Source organism: Rhinatrema bivittatum, chromosome 3, assembly GCF_901001135.1.
Source record: "Rhinatrema bivittatum chromosome 3, aRhiBiv1.1, whole genome shotgun sequence".
Lineage (NCBI taxonomy): Eukaryota > Metazoa > Chordata > Amphibia > Gymnophiona > Rhinatrematidae > Rhinatrema > Rhinatrema bivittatum.
Window position 1 is genome coordinate 526405079 of NC_042617.1, and position 19588 is coordinate 526424666.

Consider the following 19588-nt stretch of genomic DNA (forward strand, 5'->3'; position numbering starts at 1 on the left):
GCCCTGTGTTCCTGATTCCTCATTGTTCCTGGTTCCTGTCTCATCGTTCCTGCCTTGTTCCTTGCTTTGGATTGACTTCACGGACTTTGACCTTACTTTTCCTGACTCTGCCTAGTGACTGTCTTCAAGCCTGACCTCTGCTACGTCCAACCTCGCCTGCCTTCTCCAAGCCTGACCTCTGCTACGTCCGACCTCGCCTGCCTTGTCCGTACCTTGACCACTGCTATGCCTGACCATGCCTGCCTTCTCCATGCCTTGTCCATTGCTACGCCATCCATCCGGGAAACTCCAGAGCCCAAGTTCAGTAGGAGTCCTGAACTTGGGTGCAAATTCTCCAGCCCCTCAACTCTCAGTTCCAGTCACTTTAATTTGGGACTCCTAGTCCTTTGCAGTCCTTTTTCTGGTGGATTCCAGAGCAGGGGGGAATTTTATCCTCAAGGAACTTGTGCAACTCTTGGGTATCAAGACCCGCTCACTAGTTCCTACCCTGTGCATCGCCTCGATATATGGAGAGCCGCTCCCCAGCCGTATTTCCCTGACCACGGAACCTGTTCAGTTATGCACAGGGGCTTTACACCTTGAGGAACTTGAACTTTTAGTATTGGATAAGTCTATCCACCTCATAGTGCTCGGGCTCCCTTGGCTCCAGAAGCACTCTCCTCAGTTTAATTGGACTTCTCTACAGCTGATAGAATGGGGTCCAGCTTGTCACCAGTCTTGCCTCCAGAAGATGACTCCGTCTGCTCCGATTCCTTTGGTCACCACCACTACTGGAATACCGGCTCCCTACGTCGCCTATGAGGATGTATTTTCCAAACAGAAGGTTGACTTTCTCCCGGCCCTTCAGTGATTTGACTGTCCTATTGATCTCCTTCCTGGAACCATGCCTCCTTGAGGACGCACCTACCCTTTGTCTCTACCAGAGACAAAGGTGATGACTGAATACATTTGAGAAAATCTGGAAAAAGGGTTTATCCGTCCTTCTACATCACCTGCTGGAGCGGGATTCTTTTTTGTGACCAAAAACGACTGGTCACTCAGACCGTGCATTGACTACCGTGGCCTGAATGCCATCACTCGCAAGCATAAATATCCCTTACCACTGATCTCTGAGCTCTTCGATCGTCTCCAAGGTGCGACTATCTTCACCAAGCTGGACTTACACGGGACGTATAACCTGGTGCACATCCGTCCCGATGACATCTGGAAGACCGCCTTCAATACAAGAGACGGTCACTATGAATATTTAGTGATGCCTTTCAGCCTTTCCAATGTGCCTGCTGTGGTCCAGCGAATGATGAATTACATTTTTAGAGACCTACTATACACCAAAGTCATGGTTTACTTGGACGATATTCTCATTTTTTCAAAGGACCTTGATACCCACCAGGCTGACGTATGTACAGTATTACAACGTCTTCGTGAAAACCAGTTGTTTGAAAAACTGGACAAGTGTTTGTTCGAGAAGTCCAGTCTACCATTCCTTGGTTACATAATCTCCCCACAGGGCTTCTCCATGGACCCGGACAAAGTGAGGGCGATCCGGGATTGGCCACAGCCTGTGGGACTTAAAGCACCTCAAAATTTCCTAGGATTCCTTAACTATTACCGCCATTTTATCCCTCACTATTCCACTTCCCATGACAGCTCTGACTAGGAAGGGCCAGAATACACGAAACTGGTCACCTGAAGCTATAGCAGCATTCCATTGCCTAAAGGATGTCTTTCAAAAGGGCCCCTGTTTACACCACCCAGATCCGACTCGCCCATTCCAAGTCAAGATGGACGCCTCCGCCATCGAGGCTGGGGCTGTCTTAAGCCAGAAGACTGCTTCCAGTACCATAGTCCCATGCTCCTTTAACTCAAGGAAATTTTCACCAGCTGAATGACATTATAGCATTGGGGACCACGAATTACTTGCCATAAAGTTGGCCCTAGAAGAATGGCGTCCCTGACTCGAGGGCACACAGCATAAATTCACGGTGTTCACAGACCATAAAAATCTAGAGCATTTAAGTCAAGCACAGCATCTTAATGCCCGTCAGGCCCGATGGGCCCTTTTCTTCTCCCAGTTCGATTTTGAGCTCCGTTACCGTCCTGTAGAAAAAAACCTTTGAGCAGATGCCTTATCCCGATCCTTTGAACCAGAGGATATTCCTGATGAGCCAGCTCATATTATCAACCCAGCTTGTGTCTCCTTGTCAGCTACTCTTACAGTCCCTATGGGGAAAACCGTTGTGCCTCGACGACTCCAAGAAAGGGTGCTCCACTGGGCCCATGATTCCAAGATTGCCGGTCATCCAGGACAAGCGCAAACCGTGGCACTGCTCCAGTGGTTTTTCTGGTGGCCTACCTTGGTCTCTGACGTGAAGGCATACGTCAAATCCTGTATCGTTTGTGCACAACAGAAACCCCCAGTCGGGTGACTGTGGGGACCACTTCCAGCATCCAAAGAACCGTGGACACATTTGTCAACAGATTTCATAGTGGACCTGCCTCCCTCTAGGGGCAATACCGTAATATGGGTTACCATAGACCGTTTCTCGAAAATGGTTCATTTTGTGCCACTCCCAGGCCTACCATCTGTACTCGAGCTAGCGCGACTGTTTTTCCACCACATATTCAGGCTACATGGTTTACCAGTGGATATAGTTTCCGATCGAGGTCCACAATTCCTCGCCAGGTACTGGTGCTTTCTTTGCTGGAAATTCGGTATCAACATCAGCCTCACGACCATCTATCATCTCCAGGCCAACGGGCAAGCTGAGCAAATGAACCACTCTTTGAAGGCATTCTTATGGGCGAACATTAATAACCAACAGGACAACTGGTCGGACCTCTTATCCTGGGCAGAGTTCTCTCATAACTCTCACATTGCCACAGCTATGGGAACATCTTCTTTTGCAATTGTCTATGGGAAACAACCTCGACTACCTTTGCCCATACCACTCTCCGTGCCGTCCCCGGCGGCACAGGCTACCACGGATGCCCTTAAGACGATAAGGGAACAGATGAATCTCCGCCTGCGTCAGACCTCCTCCCGGGCCAAGAAGACTGCTGACGGTCACCGCCGTGCAGCTCCTGAATTTCTTCCAGGCCAGAAAGTCTGGTTAAGTACTAAATATATCAGGCTTCGAATACCTTCCCAGAGATTTGCTTCTCGATTCATCGGACCATTTCCAATTACTCGACGCATAGGACCTGTGACATATCAGCTCCGACTACCTCCTTCCTTGGGTATACATAATACCTGCCACGTATCTTTACTTAAACCTGTGGTGTTGTCCTGGCCTACCCGAAAGGATCCCGAGCCACCCATGCTGGTGGCAGAAACTGACACAACATATCAAGTTCATGACGTTCTAGATGTCCGCCACAGAGGCCGCTGATGGGAATACCCCCTCTCCTGGGAGGGTTATGCTCCCGAGGAAAACTCTTGGGAACCTGCCCAGAACATTTTAGACAAGACCCTCCTCAGGAATTTCCATCATGCACATACGGGCAAACCCGACCTCCAGGAGGAGGGCATAAAGGGGGGGGCGGTACTGTTTCAATTGCCGCCCGCAGGAGGCCTATGGGGCGGCCCTCTCACCTTCCCAGTTGGACCTCAGCACTCAGTTCTCCATCATTGGTGGCAGTTGGCCACCGACTCCAACCTAAGGCCCCTGCCAGGGTCCCTGGTCCACACGTGTTGCCCGGGACCTCCAGCCAGGATTCCTCCTCCAAGCACACCTCTCTGCTTGCTCCGCGGAGAGACGCCACTGACAATGCTGTGTTCCCTCCTAGGCGCGCGCGCGCAACTCTAATGCTTTTAAAGGGCCCGCGGCAAGAACCTGGCTGCAGACCCGGATGCTGACGTCACCACCCTCAATGTACTTAAGCTCGGGCAGCACTCCTAAGCATTGCCTTTCCAACACGTCTCCTCGGTTCCCTGTTGATCGAGTGCTCGTTGCTACTAGCGATTCATCTCTGCCCTGTGTTCCTGATTCCTCATTGTTCCTGTCTCATCGTTCCTGCCTTGTTCCTTGCTTTGGATTGACTTCACGGACTTTGACCCTACTTTTCCTGACTCTGCCTAGTGACTATCTCCAAGTCTGACCTCTGCTACGTCCAACCTCGCCTGCCTCCTCCAAGCCTGACCTCTGCTATGCCTGACCACACCTGCCTTCTCTGTGCCTTGACCGCTGCTACACCTGACCATGCCTGCTTTCTCCATGCCTTGGCCATTGCTACTCCTCACCACGCCTGCCTTCTCTGTGCCTTGACCATTGCTACACCTGACCATTGCTACGAATAACCTTACTATAGACTCTTTCTTGTCCAGAGTTCTACGTTGCTCACCTCAGCTTCCATTGGCCGCCAGCCTCTATCTGAGTTTGACAGAGACGCCTCTGCCTCTGTCCTCTGGACGTGGACTTTCAAGGCTTCGGCCTTTCTTTGCTCAAGCACCTTCAGTTGCTCCCTGTTCTTTGGTGCTTGGGTTTCAGTTCCGCAACCCGTCTTGGATAGACTTATGCCACCTACTGGCTGCTGTCTCTGGGCTGAACCAGCTATCTTCATTATTCTATCTCGAGACCCGCCTAAGTCCTGCTGGCCCCGGCACCTAAAGGCTGAACCCGAGGGGAACGAGGGATGGTATAGGTGAAGCTCCAGGGGCCTCTAGCTTCAGCCCACTCCACCTGCTGACGGTGTGGACCCGTGGACCCTTGCCACGGGTTGCGTCAACCCCACCTCAGCCCAAGAGTCCACCTCCAGTGCAACAGGTAATTGTTGGAAAGAGGATACTGGGCTTGATAGACCCTTGGTCTGAGCCAGTATGGCAGTTCATATGTTCTTATGTTCTTAACAGCAGCACAATGATATTATATTATATTATAATATAATATCAATTCACAATATTATATTGTGAATTGACCAAATGCAATAGAATTAGTATGCCAGGGATAGTGAACTTTCCCAATGGTTAGAGTTTTGCACTTCCAGAAGTAAACCAAGATTTGAGAATAGTATTTTAATACCTTCAGTCAGCAAGAGTTATGAATGTTGCTCAAAGTGGACAACATGAGGAGAACAAATAAAGGTATGCATTGCATTACTCAAGAGATGCAAATTGGTGAGAGGTTTCAGCTCTGATAGGCAATCTTGGGAAGCCATCAACCTATAAAGTAAAAATCCTCAATGAAGGTCCCTACTTAAATGGTGTGAGGTTGATCTACAGGCTGGTCTGTTCCTGTAGTCTTGTTTTAAGCTAGAGTGTGAGAGAGAGATCATTTGCAATATAATTCCTTGGCCAGTTACAGGGTAAACAGATTGATTTCCACCAAAAGATGAGATGAAATGAGGTAATTCCAGCAAATGTCCTTAGAGCCCTGACTGAGTCATGTCCACAGGCCAGTCTTCAGGTTATTACTTAACAGGTTATATTTTTGTTGATGCTACCTTGATAAATTATCTTTTATTTTTCTTTTCTATTATAAAGTGCTGAAAAAAGTGCAAAAAGCGGAATATAGATCTAAATAAATAAAAATAAATAAATAAATATTATGTTCTGATTCAGAAACGTCGGGAGCGGGAAATGCAACAAGAGATGCTTCTGCGAGATGAGGAGACGGTGGAGTTACGTGGGACGTACACCTCCCTACAGCAGGAGGTGGACATCAAGACCAAGAAACTCAAGAAGGTACAGTATTTGTTAACAAAGCCCTTCTAGGAAGAAAAGCAGAGTCATCGTCCTTCCACTCTCACCTCATTGGCTGAACAACACACAGGGAGCAGAATAAGCAGTCATTCAGTCAATCAATGGAATTGAGTGAGTGAGTGAGAACCGAGGATTGGAGTCAGAAAAACTGAAATTATAATATACTAATTCCAATATAAGTGAGACCATACTGACAAATATATAGTTCAAGATGTGACGCATTAAGTAACATAGTGTATAAAGTCATCAATAAGGATAAATGAAGCTTTACTGAAATGCAATATTATGAACAAACAGTAAGAAAGACCTATTTTGCAGTTAGTGAAAAGCATTCCTATTGCATGTGCATGAGATTTTACATGGCTTTAGTATAGATGTTGTGATGGTCTTGGATTTCCAGTGGATCTTTCCTCTTTCTTCCCTCCCACAAGAAAGAGGTATAGTAATTTACATAATTGGAGTTCTCAGATGGGACAAAAGGAGTTAACTAGATTTTTTTTTCTAGTTATATGCTAAGCTACAAGCTGTGAAGGCAGAAATTCAGGATCAACATGATGAGTACGTCCGGGTGCGACAGGACTTGGAACAGGCCCAGAATGAGCAAACTCGTGAACTGAAATTTAAGTAGGTATTCCATATTCCTTAAGAAAATCTTTCCATTAGCCAACAGCATACCTTAACAAGTAAAACCTGTCATCTGGCTGTTAATTTGTCATGGCAAATTTGGCAGAAAATCTTGCTCTTGGGTTAGTTATGCTAAAAATGTCAAAAATAATGAAAAAAGTGACTCAGAAGTCCCAAAAAGTCAGTGAAACATTTTATGACATATGCTTTTAATATTCTAAAATATTCAAACTGTATTTACAGTCATATCAGAAGGGCAGCATCTTTATGAATTCTGTATTATTAAAATAAGAATTAATTAAAGCCCAACTGCAGAATTGTGAATTGCATGCCTACTAAATGCTTTTAAATAAAAATATATATATATTCGCTGGGCTATGTATCCATAATGACTGTAATTTTTACAATAGCAAATCAAAAGAAAAAGATTTCTGCTAAACAAAAATCACTAAATTCTACAGCACAGATATTGTAGCACTTGATTTGTCTTTTGAAATATCACTTCAGAAACTGACTTCCAATAAATGAGTTTGGAAAAGAAGCATATACCTCCAGAAACAATCAAGATTGTAGTGTAGTCAAGAGGTATTCAATGATCCAAGTAGAAAGTAATTGAATTTGATAATGTGTGGAGGAATATTTGAAGTGGCAAGACAACGAGATAGTTAAAAAAAAAGTCAGCTTCATCTCTTGAAGACCCAGCAGTTCATTATTTCAGAAAATGATTTCTGCCAGAATAGTACCATGAGGCTGATTTCTTCATGGCACTTTCAAAAGAGAAGTTGAGTTCTTTGAAATGTGATTCTGAAAAACACACAAAGACCTCTGCCAAAAATGCTACTGAATATTTGCAGAACATCCTGGTCAGGAGATAGTTTTGATGTGATCTGGAATAATTGAGGGGCCTAGGCTAAGCCTCTGCTCTTCATCTCCTCCACATCCTGTGATCATTATCACATAAATGTAATTTCTGCAAGAACATACTGTAGAAATCAATTTCTGCAATACACCATTCAACTAACAAAAGCAGTAGTTTACAGTAGGGTTTTGCACAGAATAAAATATTATTTTTTTGTATATTAATTCATTTTGTTCATTTCAAATGAACATTTTTTTCCACTTATTTATGTCATTCATGCAGTCGTTTCCCATTGAAATCAATGAGAAAAGCAATCCATCCTTTTTTGGGCTCCAAAATTGGGATTTTCTAAGACATTCCAAGACACCAAGACTGTGCCAAAGAGACAGCAAAAGTGTCATGAATAGCTCAAGGCAGCATGACAGAGCAAAGTAGCTGAAACAGAGGCAGCCACACTGCAAGGCACTGTCAGAAATGCCCTATAGGTCCTCACCACCAACTGGTGGAGCAGACGGTGCAGAGACCGAGCCAGGGCTTTGCCTGTACCAGACCCTTTCTCCTCGGGTTGAGCCTTTGGTTTCCAGGAGAGTAGTTCTGATGTCAGATTGAGGTTGTTGCCAGAGGATGTGGTTAGTGCAGTTAGTGTAGCTGGGTTCAAAAAAGATTTGGATAAGTTCTTGGAGGAGAAGTCCATTAACGGCTATTAATCAAGTTTACTTAGGGAATAGCCATTGCTATTAATTGCATCAGTAGCATGGGATCTTCTTAGTGTTTGGGTAATTGCCAGGTTCTTGTGGCCTGGTTTGGCCTCTGTTGGAAACAGGATGCTGGGCTTGATGGACCCTTGGTCTGACCCAGCATAGCAATTTCTTATGTTCTTATGTTCTTAAGTCCAGGCTGTGGTCAAAGGTGGGTGGCAACAAAAGTAGTCAAGTCATGGTCCAGGCTGAGGTCTGAGGCAGGCGGCAACAAGAGTAGTCAAGTCACAAGCTATGGTTAGTTCCAAGAATCAATCTGAGGGCAGGCAGGCGTGCTAGGAGAAGAGAGGTGAAGACAAATCAGGAAGACAAAGGCAAGGCTGGGCAAGGCTGAAGCCGAAGCCAAAAAGAAGGCTAGACGAGGCTGAAGACAAAGGCAAGGCTGGATGAGGCTGAAGATAGAGGCACGGCTGGAAGAGGCTGAAAACAAAGGCGAGGCTGGAAGAGCGAAGGAAGCAGCAACTCACATTCTCAATGAGAGTTGACCCATTGCAAAGGCATATTAATGGTGCATGCAAGTGTTTAAATACCCAGTTGTGTGATGTCATCAGGAAGTGCATGAGGGTTTATTTCCCACTGTGGGACCTTTATCCATCAGTGCATGCCACATGCGCGTGCTTAGGAGCAGCCCGAAGGAGGAGAATGGCAGCATCCCTGACTGTGTAGAGTGGCAGTGTGGCTAGACATGCAGAGCAGCAGTGCCGGGTTGGTGGGGCGGTGTCGGAGCTGGTAAATATAACAATATCAACAAAACAAGGCAGATCAGATTGAAGGAGAGGAGTGGCACTATATGTTAAAGTCTGATATCTAGAGGCAGAGCATTCCAGAAGGTGGAGACAGTCCCTGCATGGGTTTTTTCTCTTAGTCTAGAGAGCCATATTTCCTTGGTGGCTGATATTATCAGGTGAGTTTAAGGCAATGAGTGCCGTGGGTGAGAAAGTGCATGCAGGGTGAGTCGGTTGTTGAGTTAGAGTGGCAAAACACTCTTAACTGTCTTGAAAGTTAGAGCCAGGATTTTGAAAATGGTGCAGTGGGATGTTGGGAGCCACAGTAGGTTTTTTAGGAGTGAAGTCACCTAATCAAATTTTCTGGCATTTATTAGACTCCACACTGCTGCATTTTGTATGAGCCGCATGTGATAATTTAGCTTTCTTTCCAGACCAATCTAAAGGAAAATACAGTAGCCAGGTAGGATATTACACACATCTGGATGACTGTTGACAAGGTTGGGCCATCAAATAAAGGGTGGAGAGGGTGAAGTTAGCATAACTGAAAGAAGGATGATTTTGTAACAGATAGTATTTTAACTCTGTACTGAGTTTGTGGTCTAATATGAAGCCAAAGCTTCGGACTTCGGTGACCAAAAGGAACAATGAAGCCTTCTAGGGCTACCCTGGAGTAGATATGAGTGTTGTCCCTTTTTCCAATCCCTAGTGCCTCTGTTTTCTGGGGCTTTAGCTTTAGTTTGTTAAAATATAACCAGTTTGAAATCATTTTAAAGCATTTGAAGTTTGAAATTGCGTGGTCAGGGTCACAGCCTAGAGAAACAGCAATTGAATGTCATCAGCATAGGCATGGTAAGGAATATGGATCTCTGCTAATTTTGTAAAATGAGGCCAAGTAGATGTTGAGTTTGTCCAGAGGATGAAATAAAATGGAGCCTTGTGGCACCCCCACAGAGGAAGAGATATGGGTAAAAGAACGCCTGTCCAAGGGAGATGGTTTGGGTGTGATTGTGGAGGAAAGACTTGAACCAAGTGAGTGCTGAGCCTGAGAAACATAAGTCTATTAGGCAGATGATGAGATGCTCATGGTCAGTAGTGTGAAATTCTGCTGAGAGTCACAGGAGTACTTGGACAGCCTGTTGACCATGGTCTAGACATAGTCAAAGATCATCTACAAGATAGCTTAGTGTGATTTCTTTGCTTTGGTAGGGTCTGAAAGCAGATTGGAAAGGGTCCACATGATTTGTGGCTTGTAGAAGTTAAGTTAATTGTACAAGAATCATTTTTTCAATGATTTTGCTGAGGAAAAGAAGGTTTGAGGTTGATTGGGGTGTTCGGGTCCATGATTGGTTTCTTTAGTATGGATCTTACCACAGCTTAATTTAGGCACTCAAGCAGGTGACTTTCTGACAATGCGGAGTTGATTATGGTCCAGAGGCAGCTGAGTAATCCTGATATGGCCTATTTGATGAACCATGTGGAGCAAGGATCATCCAAACACATTATGGATTTGAGGTCTGTAATGAAAGAGTTCACTTCTTCTGCTGATAGAGAATGAAGGAGATGAGAGATTTAAGTGTTTGAGAGATTTAAGTGTTCCAAAATGTTGTTGTAAAGGTCTGCTCTGTTGATGATGGTAATGAACTCAGCTAGTTTATTGCAATAAATATCTGTGTGTAGGGAAAGAGGTAAAGGAGTGGTGAATGTGTGGAAAATTTCTCTGAGTTTTTTGCTTGGGAAATTATTTTTGAAAAGTAGAGTCTTTTGGCTTCCGTGATTGCCTTGTGATAAGTTATCTGGTGTCTTCTACTGTCTCTGACTGGGATTTGAATTTCTGCCAGTGACTATTAGCTTTACCTGACAATTTAGTTTAATTCTTAAAAATCCTTTCAGAGTATTGAGAGGAGAAGAATATTTTTCTTGTGGCAGAAGAGGATTGCTAAGTATTGCTTGGGAAATCTTAGGACTTAAAAGTTTGGGGCAGAGGTGAAATAGTGGGGTATCTTCTTTATTTATTTATTTATTTATATTTATTTTATTTATATTTATATTCTGCTTTTTGCACTTTTTTCTTTACATAGTCACATAGAAATGATGGCAGAAAAAGACCAATCGGCCCATCTAGTCTGCCCAGCAAGCTTCCACACTTATTTTCCCATACTTATCTGTTTCACCAACCATGAACTTCAGGGCTCTTGTTGGTTCCTAAATAAAAAGCAATCCATTCCTAAGTTTATTCTTTGATTTATAGACAAGAGACAAAATCACATTAAGAATCAATCAGGGTTTTATCTAAAACACAAGATTCCCCCAGCCCTTATCACTGCCAGATTAACAGTGAATACACCATATCCATTTAAAGAACTCTAATTTATGCATTCTACTCCCTTAACAACCTAAACTTAACTAAGAATTCAATAATATTAAGATGAATGCTGCAGACCAGCAGCAAGAAAGGGGCCTTCCAGTCTTTTGAACCAAGTGTCACATGTATGATTTTTTTCCAGTTGGTGAGCACCTGCACACCTGTTACATTTGGCAACTCACAGGACTGCCTCGTGAGCCATTGCATTTCCCCCCCCCCGCTTACCAATACTGTCAGAGGCCTCCTATCACGACAGAATTTCACCGTCCCTGCATGCTGCCGACTGCCACTGACGTCACCAGTCCACCACCTTCCCTTAGGCGTGCAGACATGTGTGCACATAATATAGGTTCCATGGCGGGAAACACTGAGAGGTATCTCCTGATGATGTCAGCCCAACTGGGCTATTTAAGCATGGGCCTTGTAGCATTACCTTGCCTCAGCAATGGATTTCCTGCCTTGCACTACGTTTTGCTTGCATGTTCCTAGTTCCTGTTCTCCTGCGTTCCTGAATCTTGACCCCTTGCCTTGACCTCACCATGATTGCATGCTGCCTGACTATTTATTTATTTATTTTTATTTATATTATTTATGAGTTTTTTATATACCGGCATTCGTAGGACACATCATGTCGGTTTACAAGTAACTTAGAAGAAGGAAATTACAATGAACGCGAATAGGGGACTGGCTATAAGAAGGGGGGGGGGCAAAGGGCGAGTAACCAGACTAAGGGAGGGAGGGGCGGGAGAGAGAAGAGAGGAAGATAGGTAACCAAGTTAGTAACTAAAACCAAAGTAAAAAAATATGACCCCCTTGCCTGATCCTGACCATGATTGCCTGCTGCCTGGACCAGACCATTCTTGCTAGTCAACTGCCCCAACCTTGGCCTGTCTCTGACTCTGTTAGTCTGCTGCCTTCCCTGACCCAGGTGCTCCTTTGGACTCTAGTTCTCTTCACTGCTTTAGAAACTGCCTAAGTCCTGCTGGCTACTAGAACCCAAGAGTTCAACCTGCGGGGGAAGCGGCTGATATAGGTGAAACTCCAGATTGTCTTGCTATAGGGCATGTTTGCCAGCTGCTGGCATAGGTCTCATGAGTTTGCTGTCGAGGCTGTGTCAATTACACTGCAGCACAAAGGGCTCACACACCTGCTACCTTCACAGCACCTGGTACAAAGAAGTTCTGGTTCTCAGAGAATGAGTCCAATCTTTAGAGGCTAGAGACAGACAGAGAGGTAAATAGAGCAGAGGTATAAAGAGGGACATAGTAGCCAAGTCCCAACTCCAGTCTGGCAGTCCCGATGCTGTCTTGGAGAAGAAAGGTCACCTGGTCAGAAAGCATCACACTGATGTAGTAGGAAGTAGGGATGTGAATCGTGTCCTCGATCGTCTTAACGATCGATTTCGGCTGGGAGGGGGAGGGAATCGTATTGTTGCCGTTTGGGGGGGTAAAATATCGTGAAAAATCGTGAAAAATCGTTAAAAATCGAAAAATCGAAAAACCGGCACATTAAAACCCCCTAAAACCCACCCCCGACCCTTTAAATTAAATCCCCCACCCTCCCGAACCCCCCCCCCCAAATAACTTAAATAACCTGCGGGTCGTGAAAAATCGAAAAACCGGCACATTAAAACCCCCTAAAACCCACCCCCGACCCTTTAAATTAAATCCCCCACCCTCCCGAACCCCCCCCAAATAACTTAAATAACCTGCGGGTCCAGCGGCGGTCCGGAACGGGCTCCTGCTCCTGAATCTTGTCGTCTTCAGCCGGCGCCATTTTCCAAAATGGCGCCGAAAAATGGCGGCGGCCATAGACGAAAAAGATTGGACGGCAGGAGGTCCTTCCGGACCCCCGCTGGACTTTTGGCAAGTCTCGTGGGGGTCAGGAGGCCCCCCACAAGCTGGCCAAAAGTTCCTGGAGGTCCAGCGGGGGTCAGGGAGCGATTTCCCGCCGCGAATCGTTTTCGTACGGAAAATGGCGCCGGCAGGAGATCGACTGCAGGAGGTCGTTCAGCGAGGCGCCGGAACCCTCGCTGAACGACCTCCTGCAGTCGATCTCCTGCCGGCGCCATTTTCCGTACGAAAACGATTCGCGGCGGGAAATCGCTCCCTGACCCCCGCTGGACCTCCAGGAACTTTTGGCCAGCTTGTGGGGGGCCTCCTGACCCCCACGAGACTTGCCAAAAGTCCAGCGGGGGTCCGGAAGGACCTCCTGCCGTCCAATCTTTTTCGTCTATGGCCGCCGCCATTTTTCGGCGCCATTTTGGAAAATGGCGCCGGCTGAAGACGACAAGATTCAGGAGCAGGAGCCCGTTCCGGACCGCTGCCGTTCCGGACCGCCGCTGGACCCGCAGGTTATTTAAGTTATTGGGGGGGGGTTCGGGAGGGTGGGGGATTTAATTTAAAGGGTCGGGGGTGGGTTTTAGGGGGTTTTAGTGTGCCGGCTCACGATTCTAACGATTTATAACGATAAATCGTTAGAATCTGTATTGTATTGTGTTCCATAACGGTTTAAGATGATATTAAAATTATCGGACGATAATTTTAATCGTCCTAAAACGATTCACATCCCTAGTAGGAAGTGATCCTGTAGCAAGGACCTGTCCTCCAGGTGATGCATTATCCTCTCACACTGAGAATGAGTCTCCCAGGGCTGTTTCCCTAGGAGGGAAAGGCTAGGTCAGCCATCATAGTTGGTGGTTTGATTATTAGGAAAAAGATAGCTGGGTGGCTGATGGACATGAGGATCACTTGGTAACTTGCTTACCTGGTGCGAAGTTGGCAGACTTCATATGTCACCTAATAGGATTTTACAAATTGCTGGAGAGGAGCTGGCTATCATGGTGCATGTGGGTACCAATGACATAGGATGGTGTGGGAGGGAAGTTCTAGAAGCCAAATGTAAGCTTTTAGGTAGAAAGTTGAAATCCAGAACCTCCAGTGTAGCATTCTCTGAAATGCTCCCTGTTTCATGTGTAGGAATGCAGAATCTCATTATATGCATAGGACAATGGTTCAGGGAAGAGGAATTTAGATTTGTAAGGAACTGGGCAACTTTTTGGGGAAGGGTAGTCTTTTCCAAAGGAACAGGCTCCACCCTAACCAGTTCATGGTTCGGAGGGAGGTATCTTTGAAAGATATTAATGAAATAGAGTTAGGGCACCAACAGAGAAGTTCTAATAAAAACAAAAGTAGTCCTTCTGCCTATAAGTAAAGAACCATTTAAGTTAAAAGATTCCAAATTATCTCTGTCTGCTGATAAGTAGGTTGTTAATATAAACAAAAAACATACTTTGAAATTCTGTATGCCGATGCCAGAAGTCTACGAAGTAAGATGGGAGAGTTAGAATGTATAGCACTGAATAAAAAAGTATACATAATTGTCATCTCAGAGACCTGGTGGAAGGACGATAACCAAAGAGACAGTGCTACAGCAGGGTACAAATTGTATCACAATGATAGGGTGGATCAACTTGGTGGGAGGGTGGTGGTACTTTATGTTCGGGATGGTGTAGAGTCCATCAGGATTAAGATCCTGCAGGAGACTAAATGCTCAGTAGAATCTTTATGGGTAGAAATCCAATGTGTGTTGGGGAAGAATATAATGATGGAGGTATACTACTGTCCACCTGGCCTAAATGATCAGATGGACAATAAAAGGCTCAGAGAAATTAGGGACACTAACAAATTTGGCAGCACAGTAACAATGGGAGATTTCAATTACCCCAATATTGACTGGATAAATGTAACATAGAAACATAGAAATGATGGCAGAAGAAGACCAAATGGCCCATCCAATCTGCCCAGCAATCTTTCACACTTATTTTTCTCATACTTATCTGTTACTCTTGGCCCCTAGTGGTAACATTTTGGTTCCAATTTCCTTCCCCCCTGCTACTGATGCAGAGAGCAGTGCTGGAGCCGCATCAAAGTAAAGTATCTAACTTAATTGGTCAGGGGTAGTAACCGCCGCAATAAGCAAGCTACTCCCATTCTTATTTGTTTACCCAGCCTGTGGAATTCAGTCCTTGTTGTTTGTTTTCTTAATATAAATCCTCTTTTCTTCATTCCCCCTGTCGTTGAAACAGTGAACCTTGCTGGATATGTATTCCAAGTGAAGTATCAGGCTTAATTACAGACATGCTAGGGAGGAAAAGCTCCTAGATGGAATAAATGACTGCTTCAAGGAGCTATTGGTTCAGGAACTAATGAGAGGGGGAGCTATTTTAGATCTAATTAATAGTGGAATGCAGGATTTAATGCAAGTGGTAATGTTGGTGGTGTCTACTTGGGCAATAGTGATCATTTCATGATCACTATTGCCCAAGTATGATTTAATGACTAGAAGGGGGGCATTAAATAAATCTAGAGTTCTAGCACTAAACTTTTAAAATGGAGACCTTGATATAAAATGAGAAGAACAGAAAAAAACGGAAAGGTGCAGCTACAAAGGTAATACAACAGACATGGACAGTTTTTTAAAAATACCATATTAGAAGCCTAATCCAGATATATTCTATGCATTATAAAAATTGGAGGGAAGTCCAAATGACTGCCAGCATGGTTAAAAGGAAAGGTGAAAGAGGCTTTTCTAGCCAAAAGAGCTTCCTTCAAAAATTAGAAGAAGAATCCATCTGAAGACAATAAGAAAAAGCATAAGCATTGGCAAGTTAAATAAAAAGTGTAAATATTAATAAGACAGGATAAGAGAGAATTTGAAAATAAGCTGACTGTAGAGGCAAAATCTGATAATATAAACTTTAAAAAAATATATCTGAACTAGGAAGCCTGCAAGGGAGTCTGATGAATCGTTAGATGATCAAAGGGTTAAAGGAATACTTAGGGAAGATAAGGACATCATGGAAAGACTAAACAAATTTTTTGCTTCGGTGTTTACTAATGAGGATGTTGGGGAGATATCCATGCCATAGATGGTTTTCAAGGATGATGACTGAACCAAATTACAGTGAACCTGGAAGATGTAGTAGACCAGATTGACAAATTGAAGAGTAGCAAATTGCCCGACCAGATTGCAAACACCCCAGGCTTTTGAAAGAACTCAAAAATGAAATTTTAGAGCTATTTGTTGCGGGAGGCTGGGGAACGATCCCACTTCTGGGAGATGAAGACCCTTAGGCCTTCGCAATCTGATGCAATGCGATGGAAGGAAGCACTAGGGGGTGCTGCCCATTGCGGAACGAGTGGTATGTGCCCTTGCAGTGAGACGGAGCCTCATCTGGGAGTAGAGTGAAGATCATACCTCTACCGAACCTGTCGCATCAAGAGACCCAGCAACGCAATGTTGGTCTCTGGAGTAGCCCTCCGGCCACTCGATAGCCCTTATGGACCTGCCGCACAGGAGCAGCAAATGCGACAGGACGGACAGTGGCTGAAGGGTAAAGACATCAGATAAAGACTCAGACGTGGATTCAGACAAAGACTCAGATGTGGATTCAGGAATGAAGAAGGATTTGGAAGGAGTGCTTCCACGCCACGCGCCCTACACAGCCAGGCCTGACTGGTCACAGACCATGTTGGAGGCGAAGCAGACAACAAGCTGACATCGACTCAAATACATTAGAGTTCACGATGGCGGTGAGTACTGAAGGAAAGGAAGACGGACATCTGGGAATCTGAGTCAGAGGACATCAGGATAGATGGATGAAGGTAACCGGCCACGACTCCTGAAGCCTGTCCTAGACTGAGCCTCAGAACCCGGCGTGATCGATGCACCTGACAGGTCAGTCGATGGAGGATGAAACCTCCAACCCGGTTTGGAAGATGCATCTGAAGGTATCCTGAAGTTAGACTGAAGACGGACCACAAGGAGGTAATATCCGGAACCAGGAGCATGATGATGATCAGATGGAAGACGTGGAGAATCCTCGGCCACGATGGATAGACTTGTTCCACCGAGTGCCCTACACACCCCAGCCAGGATGGTCGCAGACCACTCGGACCACTGCGCGCCATACACAACCCAGCCAGACTGGATGCGGACCACGCAGGGACGGAACAAGTGGAGCCTCGGAAACTTGGGACATCAGGGCGTGAAGACATCAGAACTTGACAAGAGACCAGGACGAAGACACGGGATCCCACGAAGAACGGAGTGCCTAAGAGAAGCTGGGATTCGAGGAGTCCTAAGGAGGACTTGCTCCTTGCAATGGCGAAATTGGAATGGCAACTGAGCCAGGAAACACCCATGTGATGTCATCCAGGTGGAGCCAGAGGGACCACTCTCTGCTGGCCCTTTAAAGCTGGACAAGAGGCATGGTCCCACACCAAAGGAAGAGGAAGAGAAGAGGTACAGGACCCTGGACAGCGGCGTCCTCGCCAATGAATCGCTGGAGCAGGAGAAGGGCCGCAGGCAGGCCTCGACATGGGAGGCGGCTTCCTGCCGCACGAGGAAGGCAGGGGCAGAGCGATGGCGTCCATGCTGCTGAGGAGCAGGCCTTCAGACCTGCCAGAAGATGGCGTGGGTGGGAGCTCCGTGCCATGGAAAAGAGGCCGAAGCCTGCGGCTCCCTGCCGCGGTGAAGAGGATGTAAGCGGCGGCCTCTTGCCACATGAAGCAATGTCGGCGGCCTCCGGGCTGCAGGGCCGAATCCTGGCAGCTCCCGCCGCGAAGGTAAGAGACTGCCCATAGCTCCGGCTGCGGGCAGTATCGCAACAGTATTACTAGCAATTTGTAACCTATCATTAAAATTGTCCATAGTATCTAAAGACTGGAGGGTGGCTAATGTAACCCTGATATTGGAAAAGGGCTCCAAGAGTGATTTGGAAAGCTATAGACCGGTGAGCCTGACTTCAGTGCTGGGAAAAATTATAGAAACTATTCTAAAGAACAAAATCACAGAACATATAAATAGACATGGTTTAATGGGACACAGTCAGCATGGATTTAGCCAAGGGAAGTCTTGCATGACAAATCTACATTTTTTAAGGCGTTGTTAAACATGTGGAATAAATGTGAGCCAGTAGATTTCGTGTATTTGGATTTTCAAAAGGCGTTTGACAAAGTCCCACATGAGAGCCTCCTAAGAAAGTTAAAAAGTCATGAGATCGGAAACAATGTCCTTTTGTGGTCTGCAAACTGGTTAAAAGATAGGAAACAGAAAATAGGGATTAAATGGTTAGTTTTCTCAATGGAGAAAAGTAAAGAGTGGAGTATCTCAGGGATCTGTATTGGGACCAGTGCTTTTTAATCTATTTATTAATGATCTAAAAAGGGGAATAAGTGAGGTTTATCAAATTTGCAGATGACACAAAATTATTCAGAGTTGTTAAATCATAAGCAGATTGTGATAAATTAGACTTTGCAAGGCTGGAAGACTGGGCAGCCTAATGGCAGATGAAAATCTCACCAGTTGGAGAGCCATTTATCAGAATCTGTGGGAGTAGAATATAGCAGACGAACCACATTCAGCCTCATGCCCTCCAGCCCAAATTTGTCAAGAACATAGAAAAGGTATTCCCACTATACTTGATCAAAGGCCTTCTCAGAGTCAAAACTGATCAACAAGGATGGGACATTGCAGCCATTACTCCAGTGCTTAGAGGCTAACACTTTCTGCACATTGAGAACAGAATATTTACTTCTAACAAAGCCCACTTGATGCTCAGCTAAGAGGTCAGGTAGAACTATGGCCAACCAATCTGCAGAGATCTTGTCCAGTAGCTTAAGGTCAAAATTTAGCAAGGAAATAAGCCCGGAAGATTATGGTTGAAGTAGGTCTTTCCCTTTTTTGGACAGGAAGCTGATCAATGCTATGTTAGTTTTGTAGAGAAAACACTGAGTCTCAATAAGATGTTCATACATTGTATGTAAGGGCATAGATACCTTGTCTATCAATATTTTATAAAATTCCCCTCTATAACCATCGGGTCCTGGAGCTTTATAGTATGGGGCTCCTTGAATTCCATATTGAATTTCATGGAGACAGATTGGAGCATGCAATTTCTCTAACTGCGAATCCATGAGCCGAGGGAGAGCCAACCTCTGAAAAAACTATCCCTGGCTTTTTCATTACCTTACTGTCACTCATAAAGCTGTTGAAAATAGTCTAGAAAAAAGTTTTGAAATCCCTCTGCAGTATTAACTATATTATTTCCTTTATCTCATGCCGTAGCTATGTATTTTACCAATCAATCCACACACACAATTATTTTGGAGGGATCTACAACTATGTATTAGAAATCCAAATCTTCTCACCTCCGTCTCAATTTCTCACATGAAACACCTTCTTATTTATTTAAATCCCATGCAAACTTGGTGTGCTACTCTTTTCCAATTCAATCCAATGAATTTCAAAAACCGTTTATTATAAAGCAAAATTTTTAAAGGAAGGAGTGGAAGGCTTCATACGATGTTATCGTGCCATTACTTCCTGGTAATGTGCTGTCACAATATCATCATTAACCAACCTCCTCCAACCCTTTTATTATTTTTTTTTGTATATTTATATTTTCAGCATGCCACACTCTATTAAAAGTATTCAGATATTGTCTTCTTTTTTTCTTAAAATATTATCTTCTTAGAATAATCTCAATGATTAACC

At 44.9% G+C, this 19588-nt stretch overlaps 1 protein-coding gene across 2 annotated transcripts in view; it reads left to right on the forward strand.

The window, feature by feature from the left end:
* KIF3C (kinesin family member 3C) overlaps window positions 1-19588 on the forward strand; it is a 211170-nt gene that overhangs the window by 140936 nt on the left and 50646 nt on the right. For both annotated transcript variants that reach the window (XM_029596276.1, XM_029596275.1), the window contains exons 3-4: window positions 5558-5680; window positions 6204-6322. In XM_029596276.1, coding sequence (XP_029452136.1) covers window positions 5558-5680; window positions 6204-6322 — 242 coding nt within the window. The remainder of the gene's footprint in view (window positions 1-5557; window positions 5681-6203; window positions 6323-19588) is intronic.